At 42.6% G+C, this 21858-nt stretch overlaps 1 protein-coding gene across 1 annotated transcript; it reads right to left on the bottom strand.

The window, feature by feature from the left end:
* Positions 1-14687: 14687 nt before the first annotated feature.
* On the bottom strand, positions 14688-21746 carry LOC308643961 (olfactory receptor 14I1-like; the record flags this gene model as incomplete). Its single annotated transcript, XM_081284521.1, has 3 exons — positions 14688-14786; positions 17825-17906; positions 20989-21746. The coding sequence occupies 3 exons, from the start codon at positions 21744-21746 to the stop codon at positions 14688-14690; spliced, it is 939 nt and encodes a 312-aa protein (XP_081140647.1).
* Between the last annotated feature and the right edge of the window lie 112 nt (positions 21747-21858).

Genomic DNA, 21858 nt, shown 5'->3' with positions numbered 1-21858 from the left:
TTGCAATAAAAAATGACAAAATCGTGGAATTTGCAGGGAAAAGGATGGCATTAGAGCAGATTATGCTAAGTGAAGCTAGCCAATCCTTAAAAAAACAAATGCCAAATGTCTTTTTTGATATAAGGAGAGCAACTAAGAACAGAGCAGGGAGGAAGAGCATGAGGAAAAGATTTACATTGAACAGAGAAGAGTGGGGGGAGGGAAAGGGAGAGAGAAGGGAAATTGTATGGAAATGGAAGGAGACCCTCAATGTTACACAAAATTACATATAAGAAGTTGTGAGGGGAAAGGGGGGGGGAACCAAGGGAGAGAATTGATCAACAGCAGATGAGTTAGAGAGGGAAGATGGGAGGGGAGTGGAGGGGGGATAGTAGGGGACAGGAATGGTAGCAGAATACTACAGTCACTAATATGGCATTATGAAAAATGTGAATGGGTAACCAGATTCTGCAATTTGTATGGAGAAAAACTGAAAATTGGGAGTTCATAACCCACTTGAATCAAATGTATGAAAGATTATATGTTATGAACTTTGTAATGTTTTGAACCACCAATAAAAAATAAATAAAATAAAATAAATTTGAGGTAAAAAAAGAAAGAAAATGAGACCTCCAGTGATTTTTTTAAAAAAAATATGTAAGATATTTTTTTTTAATATAGGTTAACAGGACCTTTACTTAACATTCATAACGTAACAACTCAGTATTTCACCAAAACAGAACAAGATTACCAGAAATCAAATCTGAAACCCCAAAGAGAAATATAATGTAACTAATCTCAGCAGTTACTTCTCAATGCTTTGACATGAAGCTACACAGTTTCGGTAGGATTCACTACATTTTCTCTTTGTATAAAATTTTTGTGAGGTAACCAATTATATGTAATCCAAGGGTACATTCGGACAGAACTTTTTCACAGAGGACAATATGCCATTTGGCACTGCTGTTTCTCCATCAGGAATCTGTTAGTATTATATTACCCTTCTGTAGGCTCTTTTTGATTCTTTGAGGATTACACAAACCAATTATTTAGTATTTCAATCTTTTCCTAAATGACATGCATTTTTTTTTTTAAAAATCTCATTTGTCCTCATACTTTTACTGCTGTACCTGAATCCTGCCATCCTCATAGTCTAGAAATGGAGATTCAGTTTCAAATTAATGAATCATAGATGAGTACAACTATCTTGGTACTGCATGAGTCTATATCCTTTTCATGATAGCAATTGAGTTTTGAAGAATAGTCTGATCAAGATATTGTGGACATAATCAATAAATTACAGATTTAATCAACCATGGTTTTGCTGCAATTTATCACACTTGTCTCAATTTATGATCATGAGAATTAGATGCTTTTAAATAGTTGAGAGGTCATGAAGACAAATGAAATCTAGACAGCTATTTTTTATTTAAATCAATTTGACATGAATACAATTAAATCTACCAAAGAAATATATAACATTTAGTTAAGGAAATATATAATGAAATAGAGCTTCTGCATTTCAGTTCAGCTGGGAAATCTGTAATGAAATGTTCATTGCAATTAGGTATAAGCATTTCCATTTATCTATTTTCTCATGGTATTAAAGTATGGCAATAGGAATACATGGGGATGGTGTGTATTCCAGTGGTAGATCCTGTGATTACCATGTGCAAAGCTTTGGGGTTTCAATTATCAGCAACAAATATAAATATTGTTTCAACATTATTGAGAATATATTATGAATGTCAGCATATATACCTACTAAAAATCTATAATTCAACCTCTTAAAATTTTACAATTCTTTACTCAAAATGAAGCATCTACTAGGTCCAAGGTTTTCAATATTTTTTCTTTCTTAAATTTTAAAATCAGTTCTATGTAACTCTAAGTCTTCTGTGTTTAATTGGCTTATAACTGTACACATTTATGAGGTAGAGTGTTATTTCAAAATGGGCACACACTGTATAACAATCAAATCAGGCAAATTGGAAGACTTATCACTTCAATGAGGTCTAAGTTGTATTTGCTGGAAATCAGTTATGTTTCTGTGTTGAGACAGAAAATGTGTTTATAATATTTGAATTTTTACATTCACCTAGACGCAACATTTAGCCATACACAAATATCACTTTGAGTGCTCCTTCAAAGACAATTCAAATAGTTTACTTCCTTGATACTTACTTCATTTTCTGCTTTCTCTTTTCATACTGCTATCTTTTTGTGAAAGACTATTTTCATGGATTAACCTCATATTTCTGCTTTCCAGAAAGAGTCGGTATCTTTCATTCTCAGCCTGCAATCTTCTTATAGTGTCATAAGATTGGTTTTGGTTATGAGTGAATGTATCGATTTGATTTTCAGCTTTGTTTTTCAGGTCATGAAATTCTTGTTGAAGCTGTGTAATTTCACTTTGGAGTCTACATATTCTCCTCTCTCTAATAGATTCCTGCTTTCCAATGTGTTCTTTCATTTCCGTTTGTTCATTTTCATATGTATGTCTTTTTTCTTGTTCTGAAACCAAAGTCCTTACTCTGAGATTATCACTTTTCTGACCAATCTCATTTTCTAGGTCACTGGTTGTATTTTCCAACTGTGAAACCTGTTTGGAAGGAAGATCAGGATACCAGTTTGCCGCAGTCTTGGCTGGGCACAGAATCATGAGCCACCATACAGCTTTGTAGATTCAAACAGCAATCTTTATTCCCGAACTCACACCGGCCTCCACACACGTTCTGGGGCAATCCCAGTTCTGCTGCCACCCAATTCACCTACTCCACGAGGCTTTTTTCCCAAAATTCTCTCTGAATCTCACAAGAACTCAATGGGAGCTCAGGCAGCAGGAACGCCCTAATTCCAGCAGCAATAATCCTCAACATCGAACTTCCCTAAAATCCAAGGTCTTAAACTGGGAACGCCCTTAACCCAAGGAGCGGGATACTTCCTCAAACTGCAGGACACACCCTAATCCTGGATCCACCCTGGTCGTTGAGCAGGGTCACCTTTCTCAAACACACATGCAAGGTCAACAGCGAAATTAACATGGGGTACTCTAGCAAGGAAATTTTGATGCATCATTTCTACTTGGTAATGGCCCTCAGCATCTCCCCCCTTCTGATTAATTAAACAACAAGCAATGTGGCTTAAGGACCGTGCCTGGTAGGTTGTCCAATTCAACATATGGTTCTTACCCGTCATGGGAAAACTGACCTTTAGGCATCAGCCTCCTGTCTTAGGTTGAATCCACTGCAATCAGATCAACCCATCACTGACTACTGGTCCAGCATTCAGCCATGCTTGTGGATAGGCCTATGCACCAGTGGGGGGGTGAGGTTCTTGCCTCACCTCTGTTGGCCCCCAAAATAGCCTTGGTGCCAGTGGGGGGGTGAGGTTCTTTGCCTCACCTCTGTTGGCCCCCCAAATTTTAGACCATCACTAGTAGAAGGGAGGAAGATACAGAAATGCCACGACACCAAGGCAATTGACGGCTCTTTTGGAAAAATTGCGTCACTGGTGACACCATCAGCAAAGATATGCCAGCAGTACCATAATTCGCTGCATCAGACAATATTTCACAATGCATGCAACTGATATATAGTCCAGGCAAGTTCTGCAGGCAGTTCAAATTGGAGGAGTCTATCAATATGTCCATTTCCTCCCAAAGTAAATCGAGTCCTTGATTGAGCATAACTTGTTGAGTTATATTCATTGATGCATCAGTTTATACATTTTACTGTGATAGCTATCATAGAAGCTGTAGTTTGGTTTTATCTTAGTCTTCACCGGCACTGGGATGGAGATGGGAATTCTGGCAATGACGCTAAAGAGACATTATCCTGAACAGAATTATTAAATATAATGAAAAGGAAAGGTGAAAGTAAACAAACAGATCTGTTAACCTCCTAAAAAACAATCCTTAACAGCTGCTTACCTAATTTAAATTAGTAAGCAAACAGATCTGTTAACCACCTTTAAAAACAATCCTTAACAGCTGTTTACCTAAATTAAATTAAACCATTTAAATCACATGAATAAAAAAAATTCTGATCCATTTTTTCATGAGCGCTCCTCATATATGAAATATGGACATACACACATACAGACATACAACACAAAACAGGAATGTGCACACAACATACAACACATAAGACAATAGTAAATAAAGGCCTTGTAGCTATACCTAGGTGAAATCTCCATTGCAATGTTTAAAAACTCCACAGTCAAAAAATAAAACACAGTCAAAAAATAAAACTGATTAGAAAAACATTAACCTAGGTTTGTATGAGCTCAAAAAATAAAATAGAACTTTACGATGTGGGAAAAATGCAATAATAAAGTAGATATTGAAAAAAGCACCGTGGTTAATCACTGTCGCAGATGTAAGAATAGCCAAGCTGGAGCTCTGGATATCAGCTGTTATGGATTTGAGTTAAATCATCTTCTTTTTCTGTAGAAATTGCTTTAGTTAATCTCTCTGGAATCCAAATCGGCTGCTGTTCTCCCTGTGGAAAAACACAAACGGAACCCCGATTCCAGACAATAACTGGGTCGGGACCTTTCCATTGTCCTGTTAGAATATCTTTCCAAAGTACCTTAGGCTTATGTACATTTTTCAGATACATATGTCTTTCTGCAGCACTAAGTCCTGATGAATCCAAATTTAGAAAGTTTAGAGTAAAAAGGGTTATTTTAAGTTTATCTTTGGGGGATATATACCCCTTTCCAATTCCCTCTTTTTGCTTTAATAGGTACGTTTTAATAGTTTGATGAGCTCTTTCAACTATGCCTTGTCCCTGTGGATTGTATGGGATTCCTGTTATATGAGTAATACCAAATGATGAGCAAAATTGTTTAAAAGAGGCAGAAGTATAACCAGGACCGTTATCAGTTTTTAACTGTTTAGGAACACCCACAGTGGCAAAATTTTGTAAGCAATGAGCTATAACATCTTTAGTTTTCTCTCCGGCATGAAGGGAGCCCATCAAAAATCCAGAAGAAGTATCAACTGTAACATGTAAATATTTTAATTTTCCAAATTCTGGCAAGTGTGTGACGTCCATCTGCCAAATATGGTTAGGTATCAGTCCTCTAGGATTGACTCCAAGATTAACTTGTGGTAGAAAGGTCACACAATTTTGACATTGTTTTATTATATGCCTGGCTTGTTCCTTAGTTATTTTAAAATGCTTTTGTAAAGTATTAGCATTGACATGAAACCTTTTATGAAAATTTGTAGCTTCTTCTAATGTAGAGAAAGTATGTACATCATGTGTAGTTTTATCTGCTAAATCATTGCCCAAACTAAGGGCTCCAGGCAATCCTGTATGTACCCTAATATGTCCTATAAAGAATGGATCTTTTCTGTCCCATATTAGACTTTGTATAGTGGAAAACAAAGAAAAAACAGTAGAAGAAGGGGAAATCCTACCAGCTTCTTCAAGGGAATTAATAGCATTAACTATATATTGACTATCAGAAAATAAATTAAATACAGAATCTTTGAACATCACAAAAGCTTGTAAAACTGCATTAAGCTCTACCTTTTGAGCTGATTGTTTGGGTACTAAAAATGTAAAAGTTTGATCAGGGGTAACTACTGCTGCTGTACCATTATTAGACCCATCAGTGAATATATTTGGAGCATTCATGATAGGTGTTTTCCTTGTCATTTTAGGAAAAACTACAGGATGCTTAGACCAAAAAGACAACAAAGGATTCGATGGCAAATGATTATCAAATGAAACATTAGATTTACACATGATTATTGCCCAAGTATTTATCTCATTAGCTAACTCATCAATTTGATCCATAGTATATGGAGTAATAATTTTATTGGGAGAAATTCCAAACACTCCCTTTGCTGCTCTTATTCCTTTGAGTATTAATTGTCCTACAGCCTCAGGATACCTAGTAAGAATAGTGTTAGGAGAATAAGATAAATGTATCCACAATAATGGACCTTCTTGCCAAAATACTCCTGTAGGAATATTTTTTTGTTGGTAGTACAATAAATAATAAAGGCAAACTTATATCAATTCTATCTAGATGCATATTTTCCATATATGTTTCAATAATTTTTAATGCCTTTCTAGCTTTAGGAGTTAACATTCAGGGTGAATTTGGATCTGATGGACCTTTTAGAATATCAAATAAAGGTCCCAACTCTCCTGTTGGTATGCCTAGATAAGGCCTTATCCAATTTATGTCTCCCAATAACTTTTGAAAATCGTTGAGTGATTTGAGTTGATCTACTCGTATTTGAATTTTCGGCGGACGGACCATGGTTGAGGATAATAGAACTCCTAAATAATTAATTGGAAAATTTAATTGTACTTTATCTATTCCTATCTCTAGATTATAATTTTTTAATAAGTTCGTAAGTGTGGCATAACATTCCAGCAATATGTTTTTATCTTTATGTGCTAATAATACATCATCCATATAGTGAAATATTTTTAGTTCAGGATTTTGATTTCTAAGTGGTTGGATTGCTTTATTTACATAGATTTAACACATAGTTGGACTGTTAGCCATACCTTGAGGGAGTACTTTCCACTCATATCTCTCATCAGGACCTTCATGATTTAATGCAGGGATAGTAAATGCAAAACTTGGACTATCCTCGGGATGAATTGGAATCGAAAAAAAACAATCTTTAATATCTATGGCTAAAACATGCCATGTTTTTGGTAAAGCAGACAATTGAGGAATCCCTGATTGAGCAGGTCCCATAATAACCATCTCATTATTAATGGCTCTTAAATCTTGCAATAATCTCCATTTACCTGATTTCTTTTTGATGACAAAAATGGGAGTATTATGGGGAGATACGGAAGGTTGTAAATGTCCTTCCGCTAATTGTTGTTTGACCAGATCGTGGGCTACTTGTATCTTTTCTTTAGTCAAGGGCCACTGAGGAACCCACACTGGTCTTTCTGATTTCCAAGTAATTTTGATTGTCTCAGTGGCCCTTTCTGAAAATCCGACCCATGTCTGTCTGTTCCTAGATCTAATTGGACTGGTGCTGCTAAACGTTGTTCTTGTTTTCCTAATCTTTTTTCTTTCTTAACACCTTGTCTAGCCCTAGTAGTGGGCACATTAGAATTGATGTTATTTGTTAACATCAAACCTAGTTGATCCAGGACATCTCGTCCCCATAGATTAATAGGAAGGTGATCCAAAACATATGGTTGTATAGTTCCTTCACATCCTTCAGGATCCTTCCAATCTAATACCATAGAACTTCTATGGGGATTAGTCGCCACTCCTAGGCCTCGAAGCGTTTGAGTGGCTTGTTGTAATGACCAATGTTTTGGCCATTCTCGACGAGATATGATGCTAAGGTCAGCACCTGTGTCCAGTAGCCCATTAAACTCGTGACCTTGAATATTTAGTTTTAGCATTGGGCGAGAATCTAAATTTAAAGACAACATAGCCCAATCTACACCTGTGGAGCCTAATCCCTTAGAACCTCTTTCTACATTATGACTAGAGAACTTATTATGTAGGCTGGGTATTATTAACAATTGTGCTATTCTATCTCCAGGTGAAATTACTGATATACCTCCTGGAGAACTAGCTATAATTTTTATTTCACCTACATAATCGGGATCAATTACCCCAGGACTTATCATAAGTCCTTTTAATGTAGATGAACTACGTCCCAATAATAAGCCTACTGTTCCTTGGGGAAGAGGTCCTTTTACTCCTGTAGGAATGATTTGAACTCCCATCTCTGGAGTTAATACTGCTCTGGCAGAGGCGCAGATGTCCAACCCTGCGCTCCCTCGGGTTTGTCTGATGAGGGATTTAATGGACAATATGTCCTGGGCACCACCCTGATGGTGTTGCTGGGTTCCTCCACTGCCCCGTATATTTGTGGTTTTGGGCCCCGGAGCATTGGGCCCCTCACTCCGTTTTTTGGCAATGAAGCCTGATGCCTTTCTCCACGATATCGTGGGTAAATACCTGATCCTTGTCCATTTTTTGATAACGGAGTACCTTCTATGGTGGTTTGAGAACGGCATTCATTAGCCCAATGTCTCCCTCTACGGCATCGTGGGCAAATACCCGGTATTCTATTCCTTTGATTTCTAGTTTTGTTAAAACCTCCTCTTATAGGGCAACTCCTTTTAAAATGTCCTGTTTGTTCGCAATTATAGCATGTTTCTGGCCTGGCATCTAAAGCCTGTTGTACTGCAGCTGCCAAGACTTGCCCTTGTTCATTAATATCTCTACATAGTTTAATATATGTATTTAAGTCTTCATGTCTCCATGGTCTAATAACCTCTCTGCAGCAACGATTCGCTTGGTCATAAGCAAGTTGTTTTATTAATGGCATTGCTTGATCTGTATCCCCAAAAATTTTGGCGGCTGTTTGAATAAGCCTATCTACAAAGTCAGCGTATGGTTCATTAGGTCTCTGTATTACCTTAGATAGCTGACCTTGTGAATCTCCATGTCCTTGTAAAGTCTTCCATGCCCTAACTGCGTCTGCAGCAATTTGTGCATATATAGCAGGATCATATTCAATTTGTTGCCGTTGACCCTCATAAGGTCCTTTTCCTAAAAGCATATCTAGATTTCTTTGAGGGTAACTGGCTGCTGCATTTCGCCTAGCTGTCTCCATGCAAAATTCCTCATTGGCAACTTTCCATAACAAATATTGTCCTCCATTTAGCACAGATTTACACATGCTAGCCCAATCTGCTGGCGTCATGTCCAAGTTAGTAATGGATTCGACCATGCTTACCGTGAAGGGAGCTTGGGGACCGTAGGTTGTTACAGCCTCCTTTAACTGCTTCACTGTTTTAAAATCTAAAGCATGGTGAATTCGCTGCCCTCCTACCTGTTCAAGTACAGGGCATGCTAATCTTTGAGGTCCTGTCTCAGGATCCCACTTATCAACTACGGGGTTTGAGGGCCACTCAGCTGTTTCCATTGGTGGAGCTGTTGGTTGAATTACGCCCTCTGGTAATAAAACGGAGTTAGTAACAGCCTCTTGTTGTGGCCTTTTTCCTAATAACCCCTTTTCCTTTAAATTTTCTTCCTCTGTCTGACTAGCTCGAGAGACCTTCTCTTTTGCTTGAATGGTCTGAATCTCTAACACTTTGCTTAACACCTTTTCGGTTTCTTTTTTACTAATTTCTAATCTTCTATAAAAATAATGCAACCCAATAAGATAACACAAAACAAAACCGCAACTGAATGAAACAAAAACTGAATAAAAATTCGCTGTATCAATTTTCTCTTTCTCTGGGCTGACAAACTTCAAACCTTGAGTCATCCATTTTTCCCAGTTTGCCTGAGAAATTTCTAGGGACAGGCAGCTTGAAACAAAAACGAAATAAATCAAAACAAGAACACATTGCTTTATGAAATGGTCACCCATTCTCTCGCCTTCCCTCAGGGGCGAGCAATTTCACTTACCTCCAAGTTTCAGACGTTCCGCGTACGGGCCACCAAATGCCGCAGTCTTGGCTGGGCACAGAATCACGAACCACCACACAGCTTTGTAGATTCAAACAGCAATCTTTATTCCCGAACTCACACCGGCCTCCACACACGTTCTGGGGCAATCCCAGTTCTGCTGCCACCCAATTCACCTACTCCACGAGGCTTTTTTCCCAAAATTCTCTCTGAATCTCACAAGAACTCAATGGGAGCTCAGGCAGCAGGAACGCCCTAATTCCAGCAGCAATAATCCTCAACATCGAACTTCCCTAAATTCAAGGTCTTAATCCGGGAACGCCCTTAACCCAAGGAGCGGGATACTTCCTCAAACTGCAGGACACACCCTAATCCTGGATCCACCCTGGTCGTTGAGCAGGGTCACCTTTCTCAAACACACATGCAAGGTCAACAGCGAAATTAACATGGGGTACGCTAGCAAGGAAATTTTGATGCGTCATTTCTACTTGGTAATGGCCCTCAGCACCAGTTATGATATGAGATTTGCACACACTAATAAATGATAGAACTAGGGTCAGCACTTAGAATATGCATGTTTATCAATAAACACAGTTCTGGAAAGCAGGGTGGGGCCAAAAATATAGGCAAGTAGTGATATTTTTTAAATACCTTTATCTATCTATTTGTTTACTTATGTGGTGCTGAGGAGCAAACCTAGGGCCTCACCTGTGCTAGGTGAGCACTCTATTTCTGAGCCACAACCCCAGCCCCAAGTTGTGAGATTTTATCCAAGCCTTCCACCTCTGCTTCTAGTGCCCATCCACCGTTCTGTCCTGTGAATGTATAAACATCAGAGAAGGCTTGTGTTGCAAGATACTAATGGCAAAAAAAAAAAAAATAAGTTGCTGCTCAGTATTATTTATTTCTCCTTAGTGAAGTTTGAAACATAGTAAGTGTGAAATAGAGAAAATAAACTGACATAGTTTATTCTTATACCAGTAATTTATCACTGTGTACATATCATGGTATATCATTATTTACCAAAGTGTTCTATGTAAAATAGGAGATTACTTGATGCAAAGTATTTCTCTTGTCAAAAGTGAGGAAATGATACCCAAAAAACAGGATCTCTGCTAGCCACATTTTTCCTTCTTACTTAAAAGTGGTATAGTAAAAAGCACATCTTCACATTAACACACCAAGGGAGAAAAATCACTTCCGCAAACCAGAAGATCTATTGTTAGAGTCGAGGTTTTGAGATCCTAGAAAAATCATCAAATCCTGTGAAAAATATTAAAAGTCTTTTCTCTGAAACAGGACACTGTGAAAACCACCACTGGAGTGCTGCAGACAAACGGAATTGAATAATAACATTACTTAATCCAGTGGGACAAAAATGCCCACACCCTCTCTCCCTAAATATGCACCTTATGGTTATATATTTATGTTTTTCATGATGGATACAGTTACTATTCACACACACACACACACACACACACACACAGGTCTTTCTATCTGTGTACGTCATCTTCAATTTCTCTCAGCCGTGTTTACAAGTGTTCACTGAAGCAATAATGTTTAATTTGCAAATGTTGTGGAGTTTTTCTGATCTCTGGATACTGATTTCTGATTTAATATTGCTACTGCCAGAGAGAATGTTCTACAAATGATCCATAATTTTAAATGGATTAAAACATGATTTATGGCCCACCACAGGGTCTGTTTTGGCGAATACTCTATTTTCATGAAAGACTGCATTTTCATGACTATACCTGGCGTTCTCTTATTGGTTAAGTCCCGTCATCAGTGATATTTAAACTTCTGTGATGTGAGTGACCTCGTGGATCTACCACGTAGGAGAAGAGGGCAAAACCTTTTAACAAGGGCAGCACCTTTTATGTGTTTACCTTCAGTCTGGGGAGCTTTGACAACAGGCAAGGCACACTTGATGCTGTTTTATATTCCTCATGAACTATGTCTAGTGTCATTATAAACTTGTCCTGCGAGGCACAGCCCATCTCTGTAGGCCAGCTCTTTTTCTTCAGCTGGCCTCTTTGGCCCTCTACTCATCGAAAGTCAACCCCTCTTTAAGTGCCTGGCCACACATTCCCTTTATCATCTCCTGTCTTACAATGTCTTCTCTGTTCTTTGACTCGGTGAGGAGCTGCATCCCACAAGGACCTCTGTAGGTGACAGAAAGGGAGCATGTGTGTTATATGTGGTTCCCTGGAGTTCATGATATACACGTGAGTGTGTGTTAATGTGACTGACACTCCCTCGGTATCTGTGTGGTCTGGTTCCAGGGCCCCTGGGGATGTCATGCCCAGGATGCTCAGTCCTCTGTCCAATGGGCCACAGCTGAAGCACTTACAGGTGCTCTGTGTAAACCTTCCCTGGATACAGAGTTGTCTGCCCACTACCATGCTGCTGACATCTGTCACTCAGAATTCTACCTCCAGCAAAAGCATCCCTCAAAAAATAAAAGAGGAGTTAAGCCTCTCCCATCTCTGGGTTGCTCAAGATTCCTAAGACACTGGACATGCCATGTCCAAGTTCAGAGTTCAGGAGCTGCTTCTGAGGTGGCACTGAGCCCTGGGAGCTTGTGGTGTGCCCCTTGGTGGGGCATGGAGGAATTCGGTGCTCTCTGAAAGGGCTGACCATGGTTGCCTTTTCTGTACAGAAGGTCACAGAACCCACTCACTCCCACTGTCACAAAGCTGAGATGTGCTGCAGACCACCCCTCAAGAGCAGCAACTGTTAGGCTTCCACATCCGTCTATGGCACAGATAGGAGCAGTACCAGCCCTTTCTCTCCATCTGGGTTTACTTTCCTCCTTTGTTAACACAGCGACCAACCTCAGAAGGAAATCAAGCAAATGCCACAGACATCTGTTTCATGGAGGATAATTCCAACAGTGTTTCTGTGTCTGACCCTACCTGCTGCTGGATTGATTGTTTTTGCATCTGTGCATTTCAGTGTTGTTGAGCTACTCTTTTCTGGTAGCATCCTTAGTTGGCCTTGGTATCAGGACAAAGCTGGCCCCATTGAGCGAGGTGTAAGTCCTCCATTTCATTCCAATTTTGGGGGAGAGTGAGAAGAATTGGTCTCAGGTCTCCCTGGACATTTTCCTGACTTCTTCCATGAAACTGTGTGGTTCCAGGCTCAACTTTGATGGGAGAATTTCATTACTGACTTTATCTCCTTACCCACTACTTGTCTGTCTGGATTTTCTGTTTCTTCTTAATTGGGTTTTCCCAGGTTGTGTATTCCTGGGCATTTACCTATTTCTTGTAGGTGGTTTAACTTGTTGGTATGTGACTGCTCAAAGGAGTCTTTCTAGTCTATACTTCATTTCTAGTCATTATTATTTCCTTCCTTTTCTTGATTTGGTGTTTCGTTTCCTCTTTCTCCTCTACTTTCTTGAAGAGAAGCATCAAAGTGTTTATTTGAGTTATTTATTGGTTCACTTTTGGTGGAGGCATCTATGGCTGTAAGCTTCTCTTAGAAATGGGTTTGCTACATCTCAAGATCTGGGCATGCCCTGGTTCCATCTTTCTCAAGATACTTTTAGACTTTATTAATTTCTTCATCACTCCTGCAGGAGCCTACTGTATAGTTTCATGTATTTGTGAATCTTCCAAAATGTTTCCTATTACTGATGTCTAGCTTAATTCTACTATGGCCAGACAATATGCCTGGTAGGACTCCAACCTTGTTAATCTTGTGGGAGTCGATGTGTGGCCGGCCACAGGATCCAGCCTGCAGAACGTTCTGTGACCCTGGAGGACAGTGGCCCTCTCTTCCCTCGGGAAGTCTTCTGTCCTGCCTCTACCTGCTGGGTCTAAGCCCCGGTCCCAGCCCACCATTTCCCTCCTGCTCTGTCGAGAGGACCTTCCCTGTGGATGGTGCGTGCTGTGGGGGCCCCCTGCTGTCACCTACAGGTCTAAATGTTGCACTGTTGGATGCTCCTGGACCTGTACCTCCTTGTGGCTCCGCCCCTCTTCACTAGATGGTGAACTTCTTTGTTCTGTCTTGAAGTCTGCTCACCACTGCTCTGGCCACCACTCCCTCAGATGCCCTGGCAAGGTGCTCTTAGCCCCTGGTCAGTGTCTTCTGGGCTTAAGTGTGTCCCTGTAAGCAGGGTAGTTTTGGATTTTTCTCATCCAGCCACACTCTGTCTCATTTTATGGGTAGTTTGGTTCAAGTCTCTATGAAGTCATCATTGAGAGGTGAGGACCTGCCGTTGGCATTGAGTGAAGTCTCTCTGTTTCATGGTTGTCTAATTTTTGTCTTCTGATCTTGATTTCCTCTTTGGGAGTTGCTGTGGTCTTGTGTTGACCTGCTCTGCAGCCTTGCTTTCTCTCTTCTGGGTATCTGTGGGGGCTTTTCTTTGTGCTCATGGAGGCTAGTGTTAAACATCTTGCAGTCCTCGCGTCCAAACTGAGGTGGATGCTACCTTACCTTCCATCACATGTTCTCCAACTCTCTCCCATGTCTGCAGCTGAGGTCAGTGGAGAGACAATCCCATCAGCCAAAGAAACAGTGTGTGTGATTCCTCTCAGAGCCCTTAGAGCATGGTTTTGGAGGCAGCCTCAAGGTCAAGGGGGTATAGCCAAACCCTCCTGGGAACGGAGTCTGCCGTGGGTGAGTCTCCATTCCCAGGACAGCCCTCTCTGGGCTCCCCCAGGGCTTCAGCTCCCTCTGGCTGAATCCCAAGCTTCACCACAGGAGAGCTTTGTCCAGGGACAGATACAGAGGGTTGTCTGCCCACTGAACATGCTGCTGACAACTGTCACTCAGAATTCTACCTCCAGCAAAAGCATCCCTCAAAAAATGAAGGAGTTAAGTCTTTCCCAAAGAAACAGAAGACGAGGTGCCAAGTGACCACCAAATTTGCCCTATGAGAACCAAAAGGGAGTGACCCCTGATCCTCATGCTGGGCCTGTTCCAGTTGGCAGCTGTGCCCGGTAGGAGCTGTGTGCAGAGGCGAAACGGTGACTGCTAAATCTTGTCTCAAGAGGAAGGGGATGCCAGGGTGTAGGACGCAGCTGCGGGGTGGGTCTGAGGGTGGATGCCTGTGCAGCCAGACTCAGATAAGTGACAGGGAAGAAATGACAGAGAGAGTGAAGTGGCCATCTGGGGGAGCAGGCGGGCAGCACTTTTTTTGAACTTCTGAGGAGCACATCTGCAGCTCAGTTGACAAGATGTTGACATAGGAGGTGAACGCAGCAGAGCCATGCGGACACTCACAGCCAGGGCCACCGGCTCAGAGAGCCACACAGCCCGGGAGGAGATGCTCAGTCTCGAGGCACATCACAGAAGAACTGGGGGCTCCCACTGGCCTCCGTGAAGGGAGTCTGGAGAGCAGTGTGGATGGCCCAGGAGCCACCTGCTGCCTGCATGCACAGACAGGGGTCATGGTGAGCCCCCAGCACAGCCAGCAGCAAATGGCAAGGTAGCGGTGCAGGACATGACCACAGCGAGAACTCTCAGGACCAGAAGATAAATAGGCAAGTTTGGGTGGCACGGGCTGGATGGGAGATCTGTTTCCTTCCTGTCACAGAGTTTATGATTGATTGGAATGGTGAACAGAAATGTGACCAGCACCTAAAGGGGGTTGGTCATAATACACGCACACAATGAAACAGCATGATTTGATCAATTCCATTCCCAGTCCCTTCCCTCCCTCCCCTCCCTCCCCCGTCCCCTTCCTCTGTCCTACTGGTCTCCCTTCTGTTTGTTTTTAATTTGTTCTAATTAGTTATAGATGACAGTAGACTGCTTTTGATACACTGTACCCACAGAGCACAACTCTCCTTCCTCTGGCTATAATGGTGCAGAGTTACTCCAGTAGTGTGATCACACGTGTATGTAGGGTAATAGTGTCTGTCTCATTCCACCGCCTTCCCCTCCCCACAGCCCACCCTTCTTCTCTCTCCCCTCTACATAATCCAAAGTTCCTCCTTTCTTCACTACCCCACCCCCCACTATGGATCAGCATCTGTTTAACAGAAAACATTTGGCCTTTGGATTTTGGGTTTGGCTTATTTCACTTAGCATGATATTCTCTAATTCCATTCACTTACCTGCAAATGCCATGATTTCATTAATTTGAAGGCTGAGTAATATTCCTTTGTGTATATACACCACACTTTCTTTATCCATTCATTTGTTGAAGGGCATCTAGGTTGGCTCCATAGTTTCCCACTGTTATGTATAATTATAATGTGCCAATAAAAAGGGGGAAATAAGAATATAAGTTGCCGGTCGTGGTGGCACACGCCTATAATCCCAGTGGCTCCATAGGCTGAGGCAGGAGAATAGAGAGTTCAAAGTCAGCCTCGGCAACAGCAAGGTGCTAAGCAACTCAGTGAGACCCTGTCTCTAAATCAAATACAAAATAGGGCTGAGAATGTGGCTCAGGGGTCAAGGGCCCCTTAGTTCAATCCCTGGTACCTTCCTCCCAAAAAAAGAACTCAAGTAACAATAAATGATGATGAGAAGGTGGAGAAAAAGGTACACTCATATTGCTGGTAGGACTGCAACTTGGTGCAACCAATCTGGAAAGCAATATGGAGATTCCTCAGAAAACCAGGAATGGAACCACCATTTGACCTAGATATCCCACTCCTCAGCATATACACAAAGGACCTAAAATCAGTATACTGCAGTAATGTAGCCACATCAATGTTTATAGCAGCTCAATACACAGTAACTAAACTATGGAACCAACCTAGATGAATAAACTAAACTATGAACCAACCCTTCAACAGATGAATGGGTAAAGAAAATGTGGTATATATACACAGTGGAGTATTACTCAGTCATAAAGACAAATAAAATTATGGCATTTGCAGGTAAATAGATGGAACCAGAGACTATCGTGCTAATGAAATAAACCAATTGCAGAAAACCAAAGGCCAAATGTTCTCTCTGATATGTGGAGGCTAATACACAATAAAAGGGAGGAGGAGAATAGAAATTCATTGAATTAGACAAAGGGGAATGAAGGGAAGGGAGAAGGGATAGCAATAGGAAGACAGTAGAGTGAACCAGACATATCTTTCCTATGTTCATATATGAACACACAACCAGTGTAACTCCACATCATGTACAATCACAGGAATGGGAAGTTATGCTCCGTGTATGTATAATATGTCAAAATACACTCTACTGTCATGTACATCTAAGTAGAACAAATAAAATTTTTTAAAAAAATCTAAAAGGGATAGATTGCCTATAAAGAGTATCTCAAGCTCCACGGCTTCATGTTCCGTCAAATGACGGCAAAGGTTAGAAGATTCCCAGGCAGAGCTCCCACATGGATCACTAGGAACAGCAGACCTTGCAAAAGTTCTGGACTCCCAGGAGCTTGAGATGTCCCCCAGAAGGAAGTCCGTGAAGAAGGTGGGGTGGCCGGCTGGTGGGCTCTTAGAGCCTGAAGTCAACTGACCCAGTGATAAGATGATGCCACAAATAAGAGGGAGATCGTCCTCACCTGTAGGGAGTGAAACCTGGGCGGTGAGTGGGTAGGTTGGCTGGGGGAAACCTGGGCAGTGAGTGGGTAGGCTGGCTGGGGACACAGGCCCCACATACAGTGTAATTTAATGTGCTAACCCCAAGGGCTGGTCAAAAGGAATGAGGAGGACTGGAGGTGAGCCTGGTTGCAACATTCTTGCCTAGGATGGGTGAGGCCCTGGATGCCAGCTGAAAAGTCAGGATGTAGGGGAAAACAGAGATGCTAACAGCATTGCCTGGTGCACCACACCTTAGAAAATAGAGCTTTCTTCCAGTGGGATATGAAATATCCCAAATATAATATAAATACAAACATTAAAATACAAGATCACAAAGGAATGAGCGACAGATGACAGATGACAAGTGCACCTGAGGACTGGATGTGGCTCTCTGCACACCACGGCTCTCCCGCTGACTGAGCCCACAGCCCAGGGTCTTCTCAAGCACGGTGTGTGTGTGTGGGGGGGGGTGGGGACCAGGCCACGGGCCTCGCCCTCCTCCTCCTGCCGGCACTGCGGTGCCTCTGAAGCTCCCCAGGCAGCGAGTTCCTAGCCTCTTCTGTGAAGCTGACCCCTTCAGTAACCGGCTTCCACATATTTTTTTCCCCAGTCCAGAGAGATCTATTATTTTGAAAGTCTTTTGTAAGAGAAAACCTTAGGATATGAATCTTAAAGACTCGGAAGAGAGCATGTTCTCCATAAAGGTTTCTGGAGTGGTAATTCAATGACTAAATAAATCTATCTAAAAACGTGTGCAACATAATCCAGCTAATAAATAAGTAACACAGGGTCTGGGCATTTCATTCTCCAATCTAAACCAACTTAACCAAAAGTGCCTGAGTTCCAAAGCCACCACCCTTAGTGCTAAACTTGCACAATAATTTTGGAAAAGGAGAGCCGAGGAGGAAGCAGGGGACCTGCCGGGCAGGGTGCTGCCGGTCCACACCCTCCAGGGAGCTGCCCTGGAAAGAGCCCACGTTCAGGATGATCCTGGTGATTCTGCCCAAGGAAAGAAAGCAGAGAAAAAGACCTGGTCTCACATCCAGGAATAAGGACGAGGTCCCGGGAAGCGGGAGTCAGGTGAGAGGTGCAGGGTGTGGGCCCCCAGCACCCCGGGTTCCCGTGGGCACCGCTGGATCAGAGGCTGAATCCGTGGGAGGCTGAATCATGGGAGAGAAGCTAGGAGCTTGGTTGACCTCACGTATAGGGACAGCCAGGGCTGGAGGGTGAAGGTGGCCCCTGCTGTGGACGGAGGCAAGGGGCACATGCTGGGCAGGAGCTGTAGGACAAGAGGCTCCTGGACCACCTGTGGGGAGAGAGTCTAGGGGTGTCACCAAGGCTTGTGTGGCCAGAGGGAGGGATGGCAACGGTTTGTGGATAATAAGGGTCACTTTGATGAGTTCATGTATTCAAGTTCATTTGTAATTTATTTTTAAATTGCTGAAAAAGTACATCTTGAATGTTTCACTCCCCCAAAGGGTAAATACAGCAGGATTTGGTGGATAAATCACATCCCACAAATACATGTATACTTGCTATTTGTCAACTAAAAATTAAATAAACAAGTAAAAAAAAATATATCTAGGAAAAATTTCCCCAGAAGGCTTGAATTTCAACATAGATGAAACCTAAATTGTGATGTTACAATAACTGAAAACACAATCAGAAATACTAATGTGGCATTTCACAAACCCACCAACACAATACTACTGTGTCCTAGGGCTAGAGTCAAAAGGAAGGGTCATCAGAATAGAATTTTTCTTTTTTTTATTAACCCTGGGGATTAGAAATCCATCTATCTGTATATTCAGATATCTGGAGGAGAATAAACCTGGGTGGAAGAATCTACATAAACATTTAAATAGAAAGGAAGAAATGGGGGTAAAGCTAATGCAAATCCACACATGCAAAGAATCATAAAGATAAAACCCAAACTTTGTAAGACTGTTACTTGACTGTAATTGATAGTGATGTGTTTTCTTTGGAAATCTCTTCAAATGACCCAGGTACAAATGGATTTAGAGAACAAATATGGTTATGTTGATTAGCTTGATTGTGGTGAATATTTCACAATGAACATAAGTTCTACAATCACATGCATGCAATTTTAATTGTCATGTATATATAAATAAAGCTGCAGAAAAAGCATTTGTAGAATCCTCGATTATGAAATTGAAAGTGTGGGGCTATTTCAGGGATTAGAGGAGTGTGAACCAAACTCAGATGGTCACTAGGGTCGCATCTGGATGCCGAGAGGTTCATGAGGCCCACATTCTTGCTGTGGCTTCCACACTGAAGAATAAGTTCTGAGTCAACACAGTCCTGGAGGGCCGGCTGTCAGGTCCCAGGCTGCGTTAACTGAGCTGGGTTCTTATATGCCGAGTCTTTCCGTATGCTTCTGAACTACAAAGAGGACACTTGCTGATTCAGTTGGAAACAAAAAGTCCTTAATATGCATTTTAGTCATCAGGACGCAGGCTCAGCTCTTGGGCATCAGAAAAGTAGAACTACATCCATCTGGAGAGCATGGATTTGTGTGTCCCACCTAACGAGAAGAGCACACCCAGCTGGGCGAGCATTCCTTATCTGCTGCTCTCCAGGTTAATTCCAATCCCAGGGTTCATCTGTCTCTGTTCTATGTTCTGAATCCTTTTTCCTCATTACTCACATGTTTGAATGAAAGGAGCAGGGCATCTTTTCATTCAGAGCTCAGGAAGAAACCAAAAGCTTCTCAACTACAATCTCTCTAAGGGTGGGTTGTTTATGTCCTGTTTTTCATTGAGCAAAGCAATATGGATTTGGGAGCCTGGGGCAAGCCGACTTCAGGGGTCTGGAAAGGGTCTCGGTGTTGATCTCCTCCCTGCTTAGGGGTCTCCCTGCGTTACCAGCAAGGGCTTTGTGTTGTGGGTGCTTGTTTTCTCACAAGAGAAGATTTTGACCAAGATACAAGAGTTGGTAACAGTATAACAAAGCTTATTAGAAAAGAAAGTAACAAAGCAAGGAGAGCGTAGGTTGGCTCAGAGAGGAGACTGATGGCTCTGACTCCTTTGAGTCCCAGGTTTTAACTGGGGTTTAAGGAGACGTTTCTGGGGAGTCCCACCTATGCACCACCTCTGAGCTCTGGATCAGACCCCTAAATCCCTACCGTATGATTCTACCCATAAGTGTCTGAGCAAAGCCCAGATTTGGAGAAGATTCACAGTCACAGTGAAAGTCTGTGACATGCTGAGGACCTAGAGGCACCCTTGGGCCATCTTGGCCTGTGCACACAGGTCCTAACTGGACGAGCTACCCAGCCCTGGAGGGTGTTGGCTTCTGTAGTCTCCGGCCAGGGAGGTCTGTGTTATTATCCTGACCAATGCTCCTCCACCCTGAGAACAAGGCACCTTGGCACCGATTGCCAGACATCCCATTACCTTGAGTCAGAGCAGGATCAGGGTGACTTTATATGAACTATCTGACAATCAGAAACCAAAACCAAGCTGGGAGTTAGCAAGTGTGCCCTTTTGGATCAACCATCGCCGTCCATTTCTCTGGCACTCTGTCGACCTGCCACTGTCACCTGCTCTAATCACTTATCTCTGTTCCAGCCGCAGTGTGAGGGTGAATAGTGGGAGTTCCCCACCCAGCCTCTCACATGCTCTTCCAGGGTGGCAATACCCAGTGCCCAGGGTTCTCTGAAAAGCACGTGTACCTGCTCACGTGGGCATTCACAAGGCCTGGCCTCAGTGTTTCAGGAAGCTGCACTTACAATATAGCGTTGAGCAAGAAAATGAAGACCTAACTGTGTAGTTCACCATCACAAGTGTAAACAGCAAACATAGAACACAACTGACGAGAATCAAACATAAGTCAGACTGCTTTCTAGTGATAAATTGATATTTGTTGTTAGCTAAGAAAATCTTTGATTGGGAACTTGGTATGCCTGTTGAACATTCTACGGAGAGCAGCATTAATCTCCCTGTTCCTCAGACTGTAGAGGATGGGGTTTGTGAAGGGGGGGACCATGGTGTAGAACATGGATGTCAGCAGATTTTTAAGGGATCCTTCCATTGCCACGGGCCCTAAGACAGCCACTGACCCAGAAATCACAAACAGGAGGAGAATCGCCAGCTGTGGGACACAGGTGGATAAGGCTTTGCTGCGGGCTTCCGCTGAACAGATCTTGAGCGCGGTTGAGAATATGTTGATATATGACATCAAGATGAAGACGACACACACCACCACGAGGCCAACACTTGCGGCGATGATGACGAACTCAGAAAACTGGACGTCGGGAGATGAGAGCCTCAAAATCTGAGGCATATCACAGAAATACTGGTGGATCCGGTTGGTCTTTGTAAAGGGAAGCCTGAACATGGAGCCTGTGTGGATGGCAGAGTAGACGAGCCCGCAGGCCCAGGAGCCACCCGCGGCCTGAATGCACGTGCGCGGCGTGACCACCAGCCCGTAGTGCAGAGAGTGGCAGATGGCAATGTATCGGTCATAGGACATGACCACAAGGAGCGCAAACTCTACAGTGGCAAAAAGTATGTAAAAGAAGATCTGTGCAGCACATTCCTGCAGTGAGATGGTCCTACGGCCTGTCAAGGAATTAACAATGGATTTGGGAACAATCACTGAGATGCTGCCAAGGTCTAAGAGGGACAGATTGCTTATGAAGAAGTACATCGGAGTGTGAAGGCGTGTGTCTGTCACAATAAGAGCAACGGTGATAAGATTCCCCGTCAAGGCTCCCAGATAGATCACCAGGAACAGCAGACCTTGCAAAACCTGGAGCTCCTGGGAGCTGGAGACGCCAACAAGGAGGAAGTAGGTGAAGGAGGTGACGTTGTCCATGCCTGCTAGTGAGCTGTCCTCAGAGCCACAGGCCAAGGGGAGGATGCCACAGCCGAAGACACACAACCTAGGTGGGTGGAGTAAGGCATTGAGGTCAGGTGAATGCTCTACT

This window comes from Spermophilus citellus (genome assembly GCF_964194105.1).
Source record: "Spermophilus citellus genome assembly, chromosome: 1".
Classification (NCBI taxonomy): Eukaryota; Metazoa; Chordata; class Mammalia; order Rodentia; family Sciuridae; genus Spermophilus; species Spermophilus citellus.
This window is presented reverse-complemented; position numbering and strand designations above follow the sequence as displayed.